This window comes from Malania oleifera, chromosome 8 (assembly GCF_029873635.1).
Source record: "Malania oleifera isolate guangnan ecotype guangnan chromosome 8, ASM2987363v1, whole genome shotgun sequence".
Lineage (NCBI taxonomy): Eukaryota > Viridiplantae > Streptophyta > Magnoliopsida > Santalales > Ximeniaceae > Malania > Malania oleifera.
In genome coordinates, this window is record NC_080424.1 from 63,347,350 (window position 1) to 63,366,287 (window position 18,938).

Consider the following 18,938-nt stretch of genomic DNA (forward strand, 5'->3'; position numbering starts at 1 on the left):
CTAGAGTGCAAGCACGGGTTTTTCGAGATATTGATGGTACTAGTGTTGTCACAATAAATTGGTGTACCCTTAATCAAAATTGTAAAGTCCTCGAGTTGTTGCTTCATATATAAAGCTTGAGCGCAACAACTGCCTGCGGCTATGTATTCAGCCGCCGTGGTTGAGAGAGCAACCGAAGTTTGCTTCTTGCTAAACCACGAGACAAGTGAGTGTCCTAGAAAGTGACACGTACCACTGGTGCTTTTCCTGTCAGTTTTGCATCCCCCATAGTCAGCATCTGAATAGCAGGTGAGGCCAAAAGGAGCATTCTTAGGGTAAAAGAGCCCTAAGTCATGTGATCCTGCTAGGTATCTAAAGATTCTCTTGACGACATTGAGATGTGACTCTTTGGGAGGATTGGAACCTAGCACATAAGCAAATGCTGAACATAATGTCAGGTCTACTAGAAGTGAGGTATAGTAGGCTACCAATCATCCTTCTATATAGTTTTTTGTCAACATTTTTCCCTTTTTCATTACTATCAAGTTTCGTTGTTATGCTCATAGGCGTTGCTTTTGATTTTCCCATTTCAAGCCCAAATTTCTTAAGCATATCATTGACGTATTTTGCTTGATTAATGAAAATTCCATTCTTCATTTGTTTTATTTGCAACCCAAGGAAGAAAGTTAATTCGCCCATCATACTTATCTCAAATGTTTCTTGCATAGTTTGGGCAAATTCTTTACACATATTCTCATTAGTGGCACCGAAAATGATATCATCTACATAAATCTGTATGACTAGCAATCATATTCTTTATGTTTCAAGAGCAAGGTAGTGTCAAATTTTCCTCTTGTGAAGCCATCTTCCAAGAGAAACTTGCTTAATCGTTCATACCATGCTCTTGGTGCTTGCTTAAGTCCATAAAGAACTTTTGAGAGTTTTAAACACATATTGTAAATGACTCTCAAAACCTGGGGGATGTTTAACATAGATTTCTTCATTAATGTACCCATTTAGAAAAGCACTCTTTACATCCATTTGAAATAACTTGAAGTCTTTATAGCAAGCAAAGGCAAGTAACATCCTAATGGCTTCAAGTCTTGTTACTGGGGCATAAGTTTCATCATAGTCAATTCCTTCTTGTTGGTTATACCCTTGTGCAACTAATCTAGCTTTGTTTCTTACAATGTTACCATCTTCGTCTTTCTTATTCCTAAACACTCATTTAGTCCCTATTATTGTTTTGTTCTTGGGTTTAGGAACCAAATCCCATACTTTGTTTTTGAATTGGTCAAGTTCGTCTTGCGTTGCAATTATCCAATTTTCATCATTTTCAGCCTCCTCAAAATTCTTAGGCTCTAATTGGGACACGAAGGCTATATGATTGCATCCACTCTTCAAGTGGGATCTGGTACTGACTCCTTGGGATGGATTCCCTATGATTTGATCAATTAAATGGTTTCTAACGAATTTCCATGCTCTAGGGAGTTCCTGATTTTCTTCTTCAGGTCTTGCAGAATCTTCCTTAGGTGATGACACTTGATAATCATTTTTTATTTCTTGGGCATTTTCATTTTGGTCATCGTTAATCTCAAGTTGCTCAAGTTCCCTCTCAACTCTCATGGTAGTCACTTGATCATCTAAGCCAACTATTTCTTTGGGTGCATTTGGGTTAGTTTCATCAAAAGCATGTATTGATTCTTGAACAGTTTGAGTCCTTTTATTAAATACTCTATAGGCTTTACTGTTCATTGCATATCCTAGAAAGATCCCTTTATCGGATTTTGAATCAAATTTTGTTAGGTGATCTCTATCATTTAGAATAAAACATTTGCATCCAAAAACCTTGAAGTGTGAGATGTTTGGTTTTCTACCCTTCCAAATCTCATATGGGGTTTTTCCTATTTTGGATCTGATAATGACATAATTGCTAACGTAGCAGGCTGTACTAACAGCTTCTGCCCAAAAATATTTTGGAAGTTTATGTTCATTGAGCATTGTCCTAGCCATTTATTGGAGCATTCGGTTTTTTCTTTCTCCTACTCTGTTTTGCTGTGGAGTTATAGGTGCGGAGAAATTGTGTGAATAGCCATTTTCATTACAAAAATCTTCTAACTCTTGGTTTTTAAATTTTCTTCCCCTATCACTCCTAATGTGAACAATGGGCATACCTTTTTCATTTTGTACTTTTTTCACAGAAGTGAATGAAAGCTTTGCATGTGTCACTTTTGTTTGCTAAAAAGATAACCCATGAAAATCTAAAAAAGTCATTAACAACAACAAATGCATACACTTTTCCAGCTATGCTTGCAACATCATTTGGCCCAAACAAATCAAGGCAAATTAACTCTAATGGTCTTGTTGTGGAAAGCACTTTCTTAGTTTTAAAAGGTGATTTATTTTGTTTTCCATATTGGCAAGCATCACAAACTTTATCTTTAATATATTTATCTTTAGGTAAGTCATTTACTAGTTCTTTGGAAGATAGTTTACGCAAGCGGTCCATGCTAGCGTGTCCTAACCTCCTATGCCATAGCCAACTAGATTCACTTGTTACAGTCAAACACCTAACATCACAAGAATTAATATCATCAAACTCAATGGTGTATACGCTTGATTCTCATTTGCCTACCAATATAGTATTTCCATGTAAGTCAGTTATTGAGCATTGTGAGGATTGAAATAAAACATTTAGTCCTTTGTCACAAAGCTGACTAAACTCAACAAGTTGTGCTTAAGTGTATCTACGAGAGCAACATTATCAATAAAGAGAGAGGAATTACCTATTTTACCTTTAGCTATGATTCTTCCCTTGGCGTTGTCTCCGAATGTTACGAGCCCTTCTTTCTTGTAGATGAGTGAGAGAAATTTTCTGGCATCCCCCGTCATGTGTCTTGAGCACCAGCATCAAGGATCCATTTGTTTTTCATCAAAGAGGTCTTCAAGCAAACCTCATCTTGCTCATCCGCTATGAAGCAAAAATTTGCAACTTCTTCTTCATTTTCTCCGTCGGTTGAAAGTCCATCGAGCTCGTCCCATTCGGTTGCATTCATGGTTTTGTATTTCTTCTTATTCCCTTGTTGGTTGCTGCCTTTGTTTGTGAATAGGGGACATTCAGCCATCCGATGATCGGGCTTCTTACAATTGTAGCACTTCATGCTTGAATCTCCCTTACTCTTACCCTTTTTGTTTAGCAGGAAGTTTCTGATTCTCCTAGTGATAAGAGCAATCTCTTCGTCATTGTCACGCTCTTCTTCTTCTTCAATAATTTCCTTTTTGCTTCTCGTCTTTAGAGCCATGTCCAGTGTCTTTTTGAGCTTATCTACTTCAGCTGAAGTGTTCATCTTCTTGATTTCATAGGTCCTGAGAGACCCAATCAGCTCATCAAGAGTGACCTTGGATAGGTCCTTTGCTTCTTCAACTGCAGTAGACTTTGCGTGCCATGATTCTGGTAATGAGCGAAGCACCTTCTGCGCGTTGTCTTCCATAGAGTATTCCCTACCAAGTGCTTTCAATCCATTTGTTATATGTGTAAAGTGTGTAAGCATAGAAGTAATTGAATCACCTTCTTCCATTTTGAACATCTCATATTCTTTCACCAATCGGTATGATCTCACCTTCGTCATCCTTGAATACGTAATCTCCTTCAATGATTATATTCCACACTTTGTAGTCATATGCTTGGATGAAGATTGACATTCGGTCTTTCCATGCCGGATGGTTGATTTGCAGAACTTGGGTGGATGGTCAACGGATTGTCCTTGGGCAAACATATCTGTCATTTGATCTTTTCGCATGGATGTTACTCCGAATGTCTAGCGACTGGAGCTCTGATACCACTTGTCAGCCTGGGTGTGCGTCTAAAGGGGGGTGAATAGACGTCTTTCGCAAATATTTAACTTTTTCTACAAAATAACTTTGACCTAGAAACAAGTGAAATATATCACAATAAATAACAAATAAAAAGATTCACTACAAATAAATAGTGAAGGGAGAGAAAAGCTCAACACAACGATGTTAACGTGGTTCGGCACCAAGCCTACATCCACGCCTTGAGACTAACTCAAGGATTCTCAAAATCCACTAAGCAATCCTCCTTCAAGACGGAGAAGCCTTTACAATCACGGGTACGCACCCCAGCTACTCACTAAGTGCTACAACACGATGCTCACCAAGAGTTACCTTACAAAGGCTCACAAAGAACCCCTCAATACAACAAATCAAAGTAACCATATGCAACTTCAAAGTACTCCTTCTTGAGCTTGATAATACAAATCAAAACCTCACACTACTCTCTTTGTAAATGATGTGTAAGACAAGAGTAAAGAGCAAGAGAGTTTTAGAGCTGAAATAAATCCCTAGAATGAATGCTCTATTAATGTGCTCAACAACCAAAATGCTTAACTAACTTCAAATTAATGCACGAGACTCATATTAAAGGGCAAAGGGACGAACAACTTGCTAGAGAGCCGTTGGGCATTAATGGAGAAAAGATAATTTGAAAATTAGTCGTTACTGCGCATTAAATGCGTTCGTCCGCCTGACACTCGTCGACGATTCCATGACCTCGTCGACGAGTCTTTCACATGCATTCGTCGACGAACACAGGGGTCGACGAAACCCCTGTGTTCATCGACGAGTCTTCTCTGCTCAATTCAAATAGGTCTCGGTTTCTCTTCGTCAATGATTCCCCTATGTACATCAACGAGCCACCTCTGTACATTTATCGTCGAATCCCCTGTATTCGCCGACGAGGCTACTTTGAGATTTTAGGTGGTCTCAGGATCTCATCGCCGACGATTCCTTTGTGAATGTCGATGAGTCCCTTGATGAGTTCGTCGACGAATCCCTTTTTACTTAAATGGATGTGGACAAGTCCAAAAATGGTTTTTGTTCAAGTTAAAGTTCCATCTTGTCCAAAATTAATTTTTACCAATTAAAAGGTGTCTTGGTTTGATAAATATGTTTAAAAGCCACTTTGACATCTTATGCAGTTAGGTGACTTGGTATGCATGTGTGAACTCGTAATTAATGTTCTAACCTATTATGAACTATATGCATATGTAATTTGCTCGTCTCTTGCAAGATACTCTTGACCACACCATATTCGCAAGAGTTGTAACATACATCCTACCTCTCACCAACACAACCCAACAAAGATACAATTAGAGTTTTATATATATATATATATATATGCTTTGTTTGGGTGGTTGAGCTCCGGATGTGCCATGTGTGGAACTTTGTTGATGGTCATTGGCTCTTTGCTTGTTCGATACATGTCTGACCCTTATGCTTGCCTTGGAACTATCCTGTATATTTGAACTGAACTTGAGGAAAAATGTTAGCATACTTAAGAGCCAAACTAGAATGAGAACCCTTAGCCACTAGGGCTAACAGTGAGTGTTTAATTTATACAATTTTTAATATGAAAGCATATTGTGATTGCACAAGTGAAACTGTTTTTAGAACATACTTTCACGTTTGGTAATATAACTAAACATTATGTTCAATCATTTATTTTGCCCTATGCAGTTTCCATCATGTGTAGTTCTCATTGCCACTCGTTTATGGATCTTTTATGTTTTCTGACATAATATTTTTTTTATTTAATTGTTCAATTTCTAGGAATCCATGGGTTAGCAAACAAGCAGTCACTAATAAAGATGACCTAATAACTGACGAGTGGTGGAGTTTATATGATAATCTGTGGATTGTTATTGGCGAGATGAATGGTAAGGGGCGGAGCAAGACATTTCCTAAATCTTCATCAATGATGGGACCATCCTTTGGACAAAGAGCACGTGGCTTGGTAGAATCATTGAATATCCCTGCTGCAGAAGTGGCTGCAGTTGTTGTATCTGGAGGGATTGGCAATGCATTGGGTGTAAAATCAAATAAAAATGTTGATAAGGCTATGCTATTGAGAGGGGAGAAATGTCCGAGAATTGTTTTTCGACTTGTCATTATGTATCTCTGCAGATCTTCACTAGAAAGAGCATCACGATGTGTCCAACAGATCATTTCACTTCTGCCGTGTCTTCTGGCAGCCGATGATGAGCAAAGCAAGGGCAGATTACAGCTTTTCATTTGGTATAATTAATCTTTTTGACATTTGAACAAGATTGTGCATATTAGTTACTAATCATCTCAGTTTTCCTCAATTGTTTGATCTATAGATATATGTTAAACAGCATTCTTCACTAGGTATTGACTTTTAATTAAAATTATGGGCAGGTCTTTGCTTGCTGCTAGGTCACAGTATGGAATGCTGGATGATGGTGCTCGATTTCATGTTATATCACACTTGCTTCGAGAAGCAGTAAGCTGTGGGAAATCAATTCTTGCTACCAGTATTGCAGGCCGAGATGATTCATCAGATTCTGGTAGCAATCGAAGAGAAACAGGAGCAATTCATAATTTAATTCAGAAGGATCGAGTGCTTGCTGCGGTATATCTCAAATGAATTCCATAGATTTTTTCTTTAATGAGTAGTGATTATGTGCAATATGCATTGTTTGCAGCTGCCTTATTTTTTCCTTTTTATGGTAGCATTGTTGTCAGCTGAGGATGAGCCTTGACCCAAGGGTGATGTTGTTACATCCTACCCTGAAGGTTACAGATGTTTTTTTTTTCTTTTATTTTTTTCATTTCTTAATAGAAAAAAGAAGAAATTTCATTAAAAAGAAAGTATGAAAAGGTGAATAAGAAATCCTCCTTGGAATAAAAAGTACAAGAGGCAAAAATAAAATTAATTAAATCATGTAGCCTGCCAATCTCACTGTAAATATGAGAAGCAAAACCCTTTAGTACAATCATTACAAAGAGCATGAATCAGATTGAAATTAATTCACTTTGTTTGAGAAAAGATTTTGCAGAAGCTTATCAAAACCATGCATGTGAAGTCTCACTATCTGATTTGTTTACCGAACCCTTAGGGAGAGGTGCACTCCAACTTGGCAGACAGTATTACAATACTATCATATGTTGTGGGTATTTTATGTGTATGAGATATATTATAAATACATTGGGAGACATAGTTGTGGTTTTGTTGCTGTTTTGTGGGGTATTTGGTTGGAATGGAACACACAGTCTCTTTATGGGGAAGAAGATGGCGTGTGCTATGCTCTAGGATAGGGTATTGCATATGGTTTGTTTTGATTTAGAGAAAGCGTATAATAAGGTAACTATGGAAGTTCTATGGTGGCTTTAGGAAAAAAAGGTATATGTAGTAGGTATATTGATGTTATTAGTGATATGTACAATAGAGTAATGACTAGCGTTAGGACTACATGTGGAGAGGTTAGGGAATTTCCAGTCACATAGGTGTACATTTAGGATGTGATGTGCTTTGAGCCTTATCTTTTTGCTCTAGTGATGGATGAACTTACTAGGAGTATCCAAAATGAGGTTCCATGGTGTATGTTGTTTGCAAATGATATTGCTTTGATTGATGAAACTGGGGGTGGAGTAGAATTTAAGTCAGAATTATGGAGTATAGCTTTAGAATCAAGAAGTTTTAAGTGGAAATAAGACAGAATATATGAAATGTAATTTCAGTCATAGGAGAAATATTGGAGAGAAGGTTAAGCTTGACAGTCAAGAAATCAATTACATTAGTAGATCTTGATACCTTGGAGTACCCCTAAATCTCTCTCTCTCTCTCTCTCACACACACACGCGCGAGCATAAAAAACATTAATTTCACTAAGAGAGAAAAGCCGTACATTGAGCTCATCCAATATTTCTGCTATTGCTAATGTTCAGCCTAGAGAGTGGTTCACGGCTTCTCGGGGGCTTAGGCAAGTGGATCTGTTGTCTACATTTTTGTTTACCTGGGTGGCAGATGCCTTGAGTAGGATGTTCTTCCATGCACAGGGCTTGGTGTGGTGATCAGGGGTTTATTTGTTGCAAGGATTGCATGACTTCTCCTATTCTGCTGTGGTGTAGAAAAGTGCTCTTTGCCTCTTTTTGGCCCATTCCTTTGGGGGTTTTTTAAGGGTTATCAATGCGCAATCTTGTTTGGGATTGCAAGGTAATGTTACTTTAATTTTACGGTTCTTTTCTGTTTGCTTGTTGGAGGCCCTCTTGTTCTTATCTTGTTGTACTTCACATGTTCTCTGTTAATATATTTTTCTTATCCAAGAAGAAGATGTACAAATAGGAGCATAAGATATCTTCATAAAGTACCATGGAAAGGAAAAGGAAGAAAAACAGAAAACATCATATAACAAAACCAATCTATCTCTCTGAAAAACAAATCCCCTAAAAAGAACAAGATAAAAATGCAGAGACTAGAAACTCAAATCTATTCCAAAGCAATGGTTAATTTGATGACCATTCTTCAAAGAAATGTGCATTTCTTTCCACCCAAAATTCCCAAAGAAAAAGCGCCCACGAATCCGGACTACTTCCACCATCATTACTCTTACCAAAGCCTCTAAAAGAAGAAGCTCTACTTTTCTGGTGGAAAGGGGACAGCACTCGCCGCATGGGCAGGGATGGGGGGTAGTGAGGGTGATAAATTCACTGCGTCTAGTGCCAGCATAGCAAAGCATTTCTCTCTCCCCTATACAAACTCATAGTTGTTCCCAATGTCTTAAATTTTGATTTTGACTCAAATTTCAAAGCTCCAAAAATGCATAAATTTGGACAGAAATTTCAATTTTGATGCCAAGTTCAATTTTGATTTGAAACAATAACTGAAATCAGTAGTAAAGCATGCAATTTTTTTTTTTTTTTGAAACTTATGAAATGGTTAATCTACATAATAATGTAAGTTCTAGGACTAATATATTTCAAGTTAAATGCATCTATGCTGTGTATGAGGTGGAAAAATTGTAATATAATATGTGTATTGAACATATTTATAAGATAATGTACATTAAACATATTCAGTTAATACAAATGAAATAAATAAATCATTTAAATATTATATACAAATAATGATAATTTAGACATGAATGGTTAAATAAAATGTTGTTGTAAGTGTATTTGTTCATATAATTTCAAAAGCCCTCATAATAATCTTTTGTTTCTATAAAAAACTAAATTAAATTAAGAGAGACATTTCACTTCCCTCCTAAATCTCTCATTTGAATTCCGAGAAAATTTCATTCTATAGTTAAAATTTCGAGGTTGACAGAAACGGGAAATTTCAACGGAAATTTTGACAATTTCATGGAAATTTAAGACCATGGTTGCTCCTCATCACTATGGCTGCCCTAGGGCATGAAAGGAGGGAATCATAGTTGTTTACAGAGGCAGGGCATAAATCTTGAGGTTGTACTGTGGTTTTAAAACCTGCATCTCACCGCCTGGTCCAACCAGGTTCAATTGAAAATGTTCACCAGGGCTTTAAAAAAAAAAAAAGAACATTCACCAGGCCAATCCAGTCATGCACTGAGAACCGAAGATGGCATGAACCAGTATTGACTCTGCTGGCTGGATTAAACCAGAGTTAGCAGTGGGTCAACTTAGCTCCTTGACTTTGAAAATAAAAAATAAAAAATAAAAATAAATTGAGTTTGTTGGCAGCCATGAAGACTTCAAAGTATCTTGAAGTCTATGCATCGCCATTGTGCTAATTTGATTTGTTTCATTTTTGTCCAAGCAAAAGAACAATGAATAAACAAGTGAGAAAGATCCTCTGAACTATTATCACACACAACACGTGTCTGGTGGCAAAGCTTTAGAAGGGACCCACTCTGCAGCAGAGTGTAGGTGTTAACTCTATTAAGAACCAGCCAAACAAAAACCTTATTTTTAGAAGGATCTTTAACCTCCCAAACACCCTGATAGAGAGGAAAAATAGAATTAACTTTAGTAAGATGAGAAAAGAAAGATGTATGAGAATACTCCCCTGAAAAATCCAAAGACCAAACTCTAGCATATTTCTTCTACCAGGTATGACAATTATCCAATTTTCCAATGAAATCAGTATAGGAAACAACTCCACTTCTCTATCATTAAAAGGCCTTCTAAAGTGAAAATCCCAAGAAAAAGAATCCATATTGGAACTAAGGAAAGAGGAGGTCACATCATTATGACAGGGAAAGAGATGATATAACCGAGTAAAAGAAGAAGATAGAGCTGGCAACACCCACCACCCACCCCCCCCCCCCCCCCCCCCACCAAAAAAAAAAAAAGAAACCTAAGGATCTTCTCAAAACCCAATACATTTGCTTCTTCCCAATTGAAATTTAGTTAATGGGAGAAAGATAAATCTGAGAAATGAACTGTTAAGGTTGATATACATTGTTGGCTCACAACCTAAAAGCTTAAACTTATAGGTAAAGTGGTAATCAAAGATGGTATCAGAGTTGTTTGCCAGGAGGTCCAAGGTTCTAGTTTTGTCGCCTGTGTTTTTTGTGTGGTGTTTAAAAATTATAGTGTTCCTTGTGATGGGTGTCTTTTCTTATTTGTTTCTCTCTCCATGTGTTGTTGGGCTGCACATGCAGGGGAGTGTTAAAGCTTGATATACATTGTTGACCCCATCCTAGAAGCTTAAACTTCAAGGTGAAGTTTTAATATAACATGAACCTCCAAGGACTCTTAAAAGGATTTCTTACACCTCAATTGGCATCCCACCCATTAATATTTAACATACTTTTAGTACTATGTGCCAAAGAGAATTCACCTGCAAGGGAAACCTCCACAACAATTTAGCCAAAAGATAGGTGTGTTTATACACCACAGTACCAAGACCCATTCATCCTTTAGACCCACAAACCGCCTCCCACCTAACCAAATGATATCTCCTTTCTTCAGCACCTGACTGAAGAAAATCCCTCAAAATTAGAAACCCCCCAAAATTCTTTCTAACTAATGAGCTGACCCTCCTGAAATCTTAAAAGAGGTGAAAAAGAAAAAAAAAAAAATGCACCCGGATAGTATTTGAATAAAAAGCAGTTCTACCACCCAAGGAAAACAATGCTCCTTTCCACTGATCCAACCACTTAGCTACCTTAGACACCTCCAGATCCCAAAAGGCTGGCGAGGGTGACTTACCTTCCAAGGGAACTCCTAAATAGACTAAAGGCCCATTCAAAAAACCCATACCAAGATAGGAAAGTCAACTCCAAAACCTTCCCAGGGCTTAACATTAATCGGACCAGTACCATTCTTCCCCAGATTGATTCTAAGACCAGAGACTCTGAAAAATCTGCAGGGTAGTAAGAATGCTAACTAAGGAGTCCGTGTGATCATCTAAATAAATAATTGTATCATCTGCAAATTGCAAATTAGACACAACAACCTCCTCCTTCCCCACCTTAATACCTCTCGCTTCCCCCTTATCAACAGCCCAATCTATCATTCTACTCAAAACATCCACAACAAGAACAAACAAAAGGGGTGATAACAGATCCCCCTTGCCTAACTCCCCTAGAGGAAGAAAACTGATCTTTAGCCTGCCCATTAATAACTACAAGAAATAAGCATTCAACAGACAGCCCCTAATCCAACTCCTGCACCTAACACCAAAGCTTTTCCTCCTAATGTCCTCATCCAAAAAGTCCCAACTCTTTCTATCAAAGGTTTCTCGAAGTCTAATTTAAATGCAGTATGATTCTTCATTCTAAAACGTACGTCACTCATCCTAGCTCTACTCGACTTAATTATCTACTCGAGTTTGAGCTCTATAATACTACTTGAGTCAAGTTCAAGCCTAATCGAGCTTTTTAGTGCCTCTGCTTACAAATGATAACCTCCCAATTGCTGAAATACTGAGTCCTGATTTTAGATCAATAGTAAATTTTGATACCTTGGATATGTTATGCAAGATGATGGAGACATTGAAGAAGATGTAGTGCAAAGATTTAAAGCATGTCAAGTAAAATAGAGAAGTTCTTCGAGTGTGCTATGTGATCATAGAATACCCTTAAAATTAAAAAGAAAGTTCTATAGGATGACTGTAAGACCAGCTATACTATATGGATCAGAATGTTGGGTGACTAAGAAACAACATATCCAAAATGTAAAAGTTGTCGAGATGAGAATGCTAAGATGGATGAGTGATATAATGTTAAAAGATAAATTAAGATTTAGGAATGAACGTTTTCGTAATAAGTTGGGCATAGCTCTTGTAGAAGATAAGATAAGGGAGGTACGACTCGAGTGGTTTGGGCACTTGCAACATAACCGAAATAGTGCAACGAGGGATTGCAAGAATTTGTCAATCTAAATTCAAGTTCAAATCCAAGAATATTGAAAAAAAAAAAAATTCCTCAGCCCATAAAATCTTCATTGCTTCTTAATGATTTTAGGGCTGAAGAGCAAGAATCCTTGGATTTGTTTGGGTCTTTGGGAGAAAATAAAGGAAAAGAAAGGAAAGAAAGAAAGTTGAGAGACGGGATCTGTTCGGTTGGTGAGAAAAAAAAAACCAAAAGAGATAACAGAGTAAAGGAAAATGAAAGAAAAGAAAATGAAAAGAAACCTTAGAAGTGAAAGTAAAGGAAAGAAAAAGAAGGGGAATTTGAGTCAAAGTAGATGAAAGAGAAGAGAAGTGTTAGGGAAAAGGAACTTTTTCCTATTTAATGCAAATATAATGCAATTACTTTTAATATTTATTTTACTATACAATCTGAGCAGATTAAAATAATGAGAACAACTGAACAAGAAAAGAACCTGCAAGGCTGCAATAACTGAGGAAGACCAAAGATGAGGACGATGGTCTGCACGTTGCAATGGACTGTCAAGGCAAGGCTAGAAGGCCAAGGAACCGAGCAGTGAAGATGAGGAATATGGCACAGTTTTGTTAATGAGATAAAAATATGAAAGTATTGAATAAACCAATAAATTTAGTACTAGTCATAAATGTTTTATAGAATAAATTAACAAAATAAAATGAACAGTTGAAAATTTATAAATATTGCACAGAAGATAATGTTATAACTCAATATGGGTAAATTTTAAACGAATAAAAACAATTTCAAATAACTAAAACATAAAAGGATGACTTTTGTGTTTGAGATAGCTTGCACTCCAATTGAAAGTTTCTCCGACTTACTAAAGCTTCATTCAATGTTAAATACTTAAAAAAATATTGTCTGAATAAAGGCATTTATTAAATTTAATGAAATTGTTTGATTTTTTATTTTTTTTTTTCAAATTTTGCATGAAAATTGTCAAACCTTCAAATTCTCCATCAAAGTTGTACAAGAATGGTATTTATTGAGTTTTAGTCTGAAGATTTCGAGTCCAATTTCATTTTTTTTTTTTTGATGGAAAATTTTTGACAAATTTCATCAAAATATTGAGATTCCAATAAATTGTGGGATGATTCATGGACCTTCTGAAGGAAATTAATTAAGGAAAAGAGACCCTAAGGGAATATGAGATTTGACTACACAGAGGGCAATCTATGCAGTTGTAAATGTATTCAGCTATTAAATGCAAATGTGCTGGTTCAAGCGTTGACAGCAGCTATTTCGTGCTGCTAGGAAATGCATACAATTCCTAACTACCACCACCACAACCACCCCCCTGCCCCACACCCCCACCCTACTCCTTTTATCTTTTAAATACATAAAATGGTGCAGGGTGGATGTAACGGGATAATGCACATAATAGCCTTTAAAAGGATTTTTAAAAAATAATTTGAATCTGTCTAATTTTCTATTTTATCTTGTTTTTGTGTTAGAACATCAGGATATTAGGTGCATCAAACATTTGTATTCTTACCTGGAGCAAAGCACAGGCTTCACTTGAAGTCCCAATCTCAAAGCAGCTTCTTAGCTCTGCTGCTTTCTGCATGCCTCCAAAGTCCACACTCATGATTCTAAAGACAACTAATTGCAATTCACTGACCAAATTTGAACATAGACGATTTGGTGTCCAAATCAAAATGAAGTCAAATTTTTTAAAAAATTTTGGCATTGTTTATGTAATTTAATATATATATATATACTTAAATTTATGAAAGCATTTTTGGGTGGTGAAATTTTAATGATTAATTTAAAATTAAAAAAAATAAATTATGTTTTCTGTAGTAGACAGTGGATTAATAATTTGGAACATGTAAAATCTGGACAGTGAACTGTTATTTGTGGTTCACTGCCCACATTGAAAGCTACTTGGCTCTAGTATCTACTATTATAGTGCATGCTGTTTAATTATCTAGTTTTATTTTTCAGATTGCTGATGAGGCCAACTACGTAAAGACGTCAAAAGCTGACCGCACAAGGCAGTTGCAGGAGCTCCACGTAAGGATGGAAGAAAACTATTCCACAGAATGTAATCAAAAGAAAGCTTTAGAGGATGAGATACAGAGTAGCTTAAACACAATTCTCGCATTTGATGATAGCAGGAGAGCTGCATTCCAGCTTGCTTATGATGAGGAGCAGCAAATTGTTGCAGTAAGTGCAGGCATCTGTTATGTGCAGAAATGTGTGTTTGTGCACGTTCACGCATGTGTGTGTGGTGTTCAGTGGTAGTTTACATGATCTTATTACTTCACTGGCTTGTTTGCCTTATTTTTATCCGGGCAATTGGTATGGATTTTTTCATTAGCCTGTGTATAACTGCATGAATTGCTTCTACAGGAAAAATGGATACACATGTTTCGGACTCTCATTGATGAGCGAGGTCCATGGTCAGCTAATCCTTTTCCAAATAGTGCTATAAGACACTGGAAACTTGACAAGACAGAAGATGCATGGCGGCGCAGGCCAAAACTGAGACAAAATTACCATTTTGATGAAATGTTGTGTCACCCACCATGCACCACATCTAACATTGATGCTGTGCTTCCTGTAAATGACAGCAAATCCAGTTTTGGGGGCCATATTCCAGAGCAAATGAAGCAGTTTCTGCTGAAGGGAGTTCGCAGGATTACTGATGTGGGAAACTCTGAACCCAATGAAACTGATGCTGAAATAAGAGGGCAGGGCTCCATTCCTGATCCTCAAGAAAGTTCATACCAAGAGGCAGAGAAAGATACCATTGACCAGAAGGACATTGTTCAAGATAGGAATGATTCTTCTTCCACTTCATCTGATGCAGAAACTAGTGAGGTTGGTGTGACCAAATCAAAATGTATAAGAGCGATTGAATATGGCATTTTATCTCTTACATCTAAATTGCAATTTCAGGTTCTTGTGTCTGTTCCTTGTATACTTGTAACACCTAAGAAAAAATTGGCTGGACATCTGGCAGTCATGAAAAATATGTTGCATTTCTTTGGTGAGTTTTTGGTTGAAGGAACTGGAGGATCATCTGTTTTTAAGAACTTTAGTGCTTCAAGCTGTTCAGATTCATCCAAGCCTGATCAATGTGGAGTTAGAAAGCAAAAAATTATTAGATGGCCTCAAAATTTTGGTTTGGATTCCGAGAAAGGGAATGCAATTGATAATATCGATACTGCTCATGATAATGTATTTCTTAAGCAACATAAAACTATCAAGCGTCACCGAAGATGGAATATATGCAAGGTACAAGAACTTTAATATTTATCTTTATCAGTTTTAACTCATATCTCTTACTGACATTCTGATCGCTCTTTTTTTACTTTTCTTTTTTTTTTTCCCCTTTTTGCTGATCGCAGATAAAGGCTGTTTATTGGACTAGATATTTGCTTAGGTACACAGCAATAGAAATTTTTTCCAATGACTCAGTTGCCCCTATATTTTTTAATTTTGGATCACAAAAAGTTGCAAAGGATGTGGGAACCTTGATAGTTGCCACCAGAAATGAATCGATGCTTGTGAAGGGAAATAACAAGGATAAGAATGGGGCAATTTCTTTCGTTGATAGACGTGTAGCAGTGGAGCTTGCGGAAGCTGCCAGAGAGAGCTGGAGGAGAAGGGATATGACGAACTTTGAGTACCTAATGATTCTTAATACTCTTGCAGGCAGATCTTACAATGATTTAACACAGTATCCTGTCTTCCCATGGGTATTGGCTGATTATTCCTCTGAGATTCTTGACTTCAACAAGTCTTCAACCTTTCGAGATCTTTCAAAACCTGTTGGAGCATTGGACTTGAAACGGTTTGAGGTAAGCTCATTTCATCTATGGACAATTAAGGTACATATTGATTTCTAATTTTTCAACATCACATCTTCACAAATATCTGATTGTTAAGCTTTACCTGCACAGGTTTTTGAGGATCGATACCGTAATTTCAGTGATCCTGACATTCCCAGGTAATTTTAAAATTTAAAACCATGTAGTGGGATACTTATTGACTCTTGAAGTGCAAAAGAACATATCTTGATTAATTAGTCTAATTTTTACCATAATTTTATATTTTTGTTGCAGTTTCTACTATGGTTCCCATTACTCAAGCATGGGGATTGTGCTCTTTTACCTTCTTAGGCTAGAACCATTTACCGCTCTTCACCGTAATTTACAGGTACTTTGATTAATGACATGTCTGGGCATTGAGATCAGTGAGTTTTTCATCTAGATAAGAACTCAATCGAAATCCTGCCTTATTCATTTCATTAGATGATATTTTTTTCTCAAATGCTACTACTCTTCTAAAGTTCACTTGGGCTCCAGGTCCAGTAACCTTTTGCATTTTCTAGATATTGGTCTACTTCTCTCTTTTTCCTTCTGTTTCAGTAAATTAGTTTCTCAATTCCAAGTTAAAAACCAACCTTGCCCATTTTTTTTGCTTTTGGCAGGGTGGTAAATTTGATCATGCAGATCGTCTTTTTCAAAGCATCGAGGGCACATACCGAAACTGCCTTTCAAATACAAGTGATGTGAAGGAGCTAATACCAGAATTTTTTTACATGCCAGAGTTTCTTATTAATTCAAACTCTTATCATTTGGGAGTAAAACAAGATGGTGAACCTATAGGTGATATTTCTTTACCCCCTTGGGCCAAGGTATGCTCATAGCTTCCTCTTTAGGCGTTATGCACTTTTAACATTATGCAACACATTTAGCTTATTGTAGTCTGCACTTCTCCTTCAATTTGTTTCTATTTCTTGGGTCATTTTTCAGTTAAGTTTTTCGTAATTATACTATATCCTCATCTAATATGTATAGAAAATTATGGATGTAGTTTAAACAAATTTCCATCCATGTTATATTTAGGAACTGTTGTAGTGGGCTTAGTAAGCGAGCAATGTATAATGGCTATTGTGAAACATCAAACATGGCCCTGGACAGAAAATTGGGTAATGGTGTAAAAAAACTTGTGTAGCTCTGATTCTATATAATTATTTTTATTTTTTGGCTGTTGCTCTTATCTCGAACAGTTTTGTTTCCTCAGGTGGGGATTGATGGCAAATAGTTAATAGGAATGAGATGAACTTTTAACATCTTTGTATTTTAGATTTATCCTTCCTTAATTGGCGGTGTAGAAAAAATCATAGCACCATCATTTCTATCAAAATCATGAACTATGAAATAATAGGATTTTTTTTTAAAAAATTCCTAACGAAGTATATATCCATCAGTTTGCTTTGTTTTTGGGGTGCATTTACATGTCACTATGAAGGTCAGAAAGGTCACAATATGTGGCTAGCTGGGTCATTACCCTTAAGTATGGAAATTTTGAATTTCTCTTGGTTGGAGAATTGGAATTTTTGCAGCCTTAATCTGACCACTTCTTGGGTTCATTCTTATATATTAAAGATAAGCCCCTATAGCAAGGTATTTGACCCACATGAGAAGGCATAAACTTCAAGGCTTAATGCATCTGCCTTCTTTATAGAAAAGGAAAGTGTGCCAAGTTAGAGAGAATGGGTTCTTTCAGAATTTACCATTGGCAGATTTACAGAGAAATGTGGTTCCTTTACTCCAGTAGAGCTGTTTTGTAATGATTTTTTTTTTTTTTTGTATCATTTATTGCTTCTCTTGGAGATTATCTTATCCTCTCTTTTTTCTTTCTTTTTTCTTATGTACTCTTTTACTCTCTCTCTCTCTCTCTCTCTCTCTTGTAATTAAATTCTTTAGTTTTAAAAAAAAAAAAAATGCAGCAAGGAGGATAAGAGATCCTCCTAAATGAAACAAAAAAGACAAAGTAGAAAAAAGAAAAAAGCGCAAAAGTACTATAAGAAGCTGAAGCCAACAAGATGACCCAATCTTGCTGCTAGTTCAAGAATCAAATCCCATTAACTAATGCATCTATCAATTGAATTTCTCACTTAAGAAATAGAAATTTGTACATTAGGCTGCCAACAAACCATGCTTTGGGAGGGTCAGACACACAACCTTATCCTTGCATGTGGAGAGGTTGTTTCCATGGCTCAAACCCATGACAACACTCAAATTGATATGGAGCTATCCCACCCATTGAAGATGAATTATGAATAATAAAACTAAATTTTAGAAAGACATTTGGGAATTCCAGGAGCATTCTTTTGGATTGATGAAATGAAACTCTAGAAATTTGTGTTCATTCACCTTTTAAGAAGAAGAAGGAAGAAAATTCCAGTTTAAGGAAACTCAAAAAGCATTCCATTAGAAAATGATTTAAATCAGAATTAATATTTTTCTTTTTTAGTAAAGAAGTATATTTTAAAGGGGCACAAGTTGGTGCCAACCCAAATACCAAAGCTGCACAAAACTTAACAATGATATCAAGGGATGGCTGCTATGTGTATTTCGTGACTTGTCAGTGTTACTGGCCAATTTGCGTAAAAACACTCTACAGTAAATATTCTTTTCTGGAATAAGCTCAAGCCAAGCTGTCCTCTCTTCCTTTCACTGCACTTTCTACCAGTATCAAGGTGGCAGCTTCTTACTAAAATTAGGAATTGTTCCAGCTCAAAGTCAGCAATGTTCCTTCTAAAGTTTCCCTCCCAAAAGACCTGTTTTCTCTCCTTGAACAGCCAGCTACAAGGATCTCTTTACTGTTTGTCAGCCTGTAAAGACCACAAAACTTTAACTTTAATGGATCTTCTCACACCAGGAACCATCCCAAAAGGAAGCTAAACTTTCCTCTCCTGCCCTTAAGGTAATTCCTCCACAAAACTCCTGCCAATCTTTCCTTATGTTCTTC

The 18,938-nt window shown here is 36.6% G+C and overlaps 1 protein-coding gene across 3 annotated transcripts in view; it reads left to right on the forward strand.

Annotated features, from left to right (window-relative positions):
- Positions 1–18,938, forward strand: part of LOC131162391 (BEACH domain-containing protein B) — a 147,477-nt gene that overhangs the window by 116,004 nt on the left and 12,535 nt on the right. For all 3 annotated transcript variants that reach the window (XM_058118827.1, XM_058118828.1, XM_058118829.1), the window contains 9 exons: positions 5,608–6,072; positions 6,217–6,430; positions 14,115–14,336; positions 14,523–14,993; positions 15,072–15,410; positions 15,524–15,976; positions 16,079–16,125; positions 16,241–16,334; positions 16,609–16,815. In XM_058118827.1, coding sequence (XP_057974810.1) covers positions 5,608–6,072; positions 6,217–6,430; positions 14,115–14,336; positions 14,523–14,993; positions 15,072–15,410; positions 15,524–15,976; positions 16,079–16,125; positions 16,241–16,334; positions 16,609–16,815 — 2,512 coding nt within the window. The remainder of the gene's footprint in view (positions 1–5,607; positions 6,073–6,216; positions 6,431–14,114; positions 14,337–14,522; positions 14,994–15,071; positions 15,411–15,523; positions 15,977–16,078; positions 16,126–16,240; positions 16,335–16,608; positions 16,816–18,938) is intronic.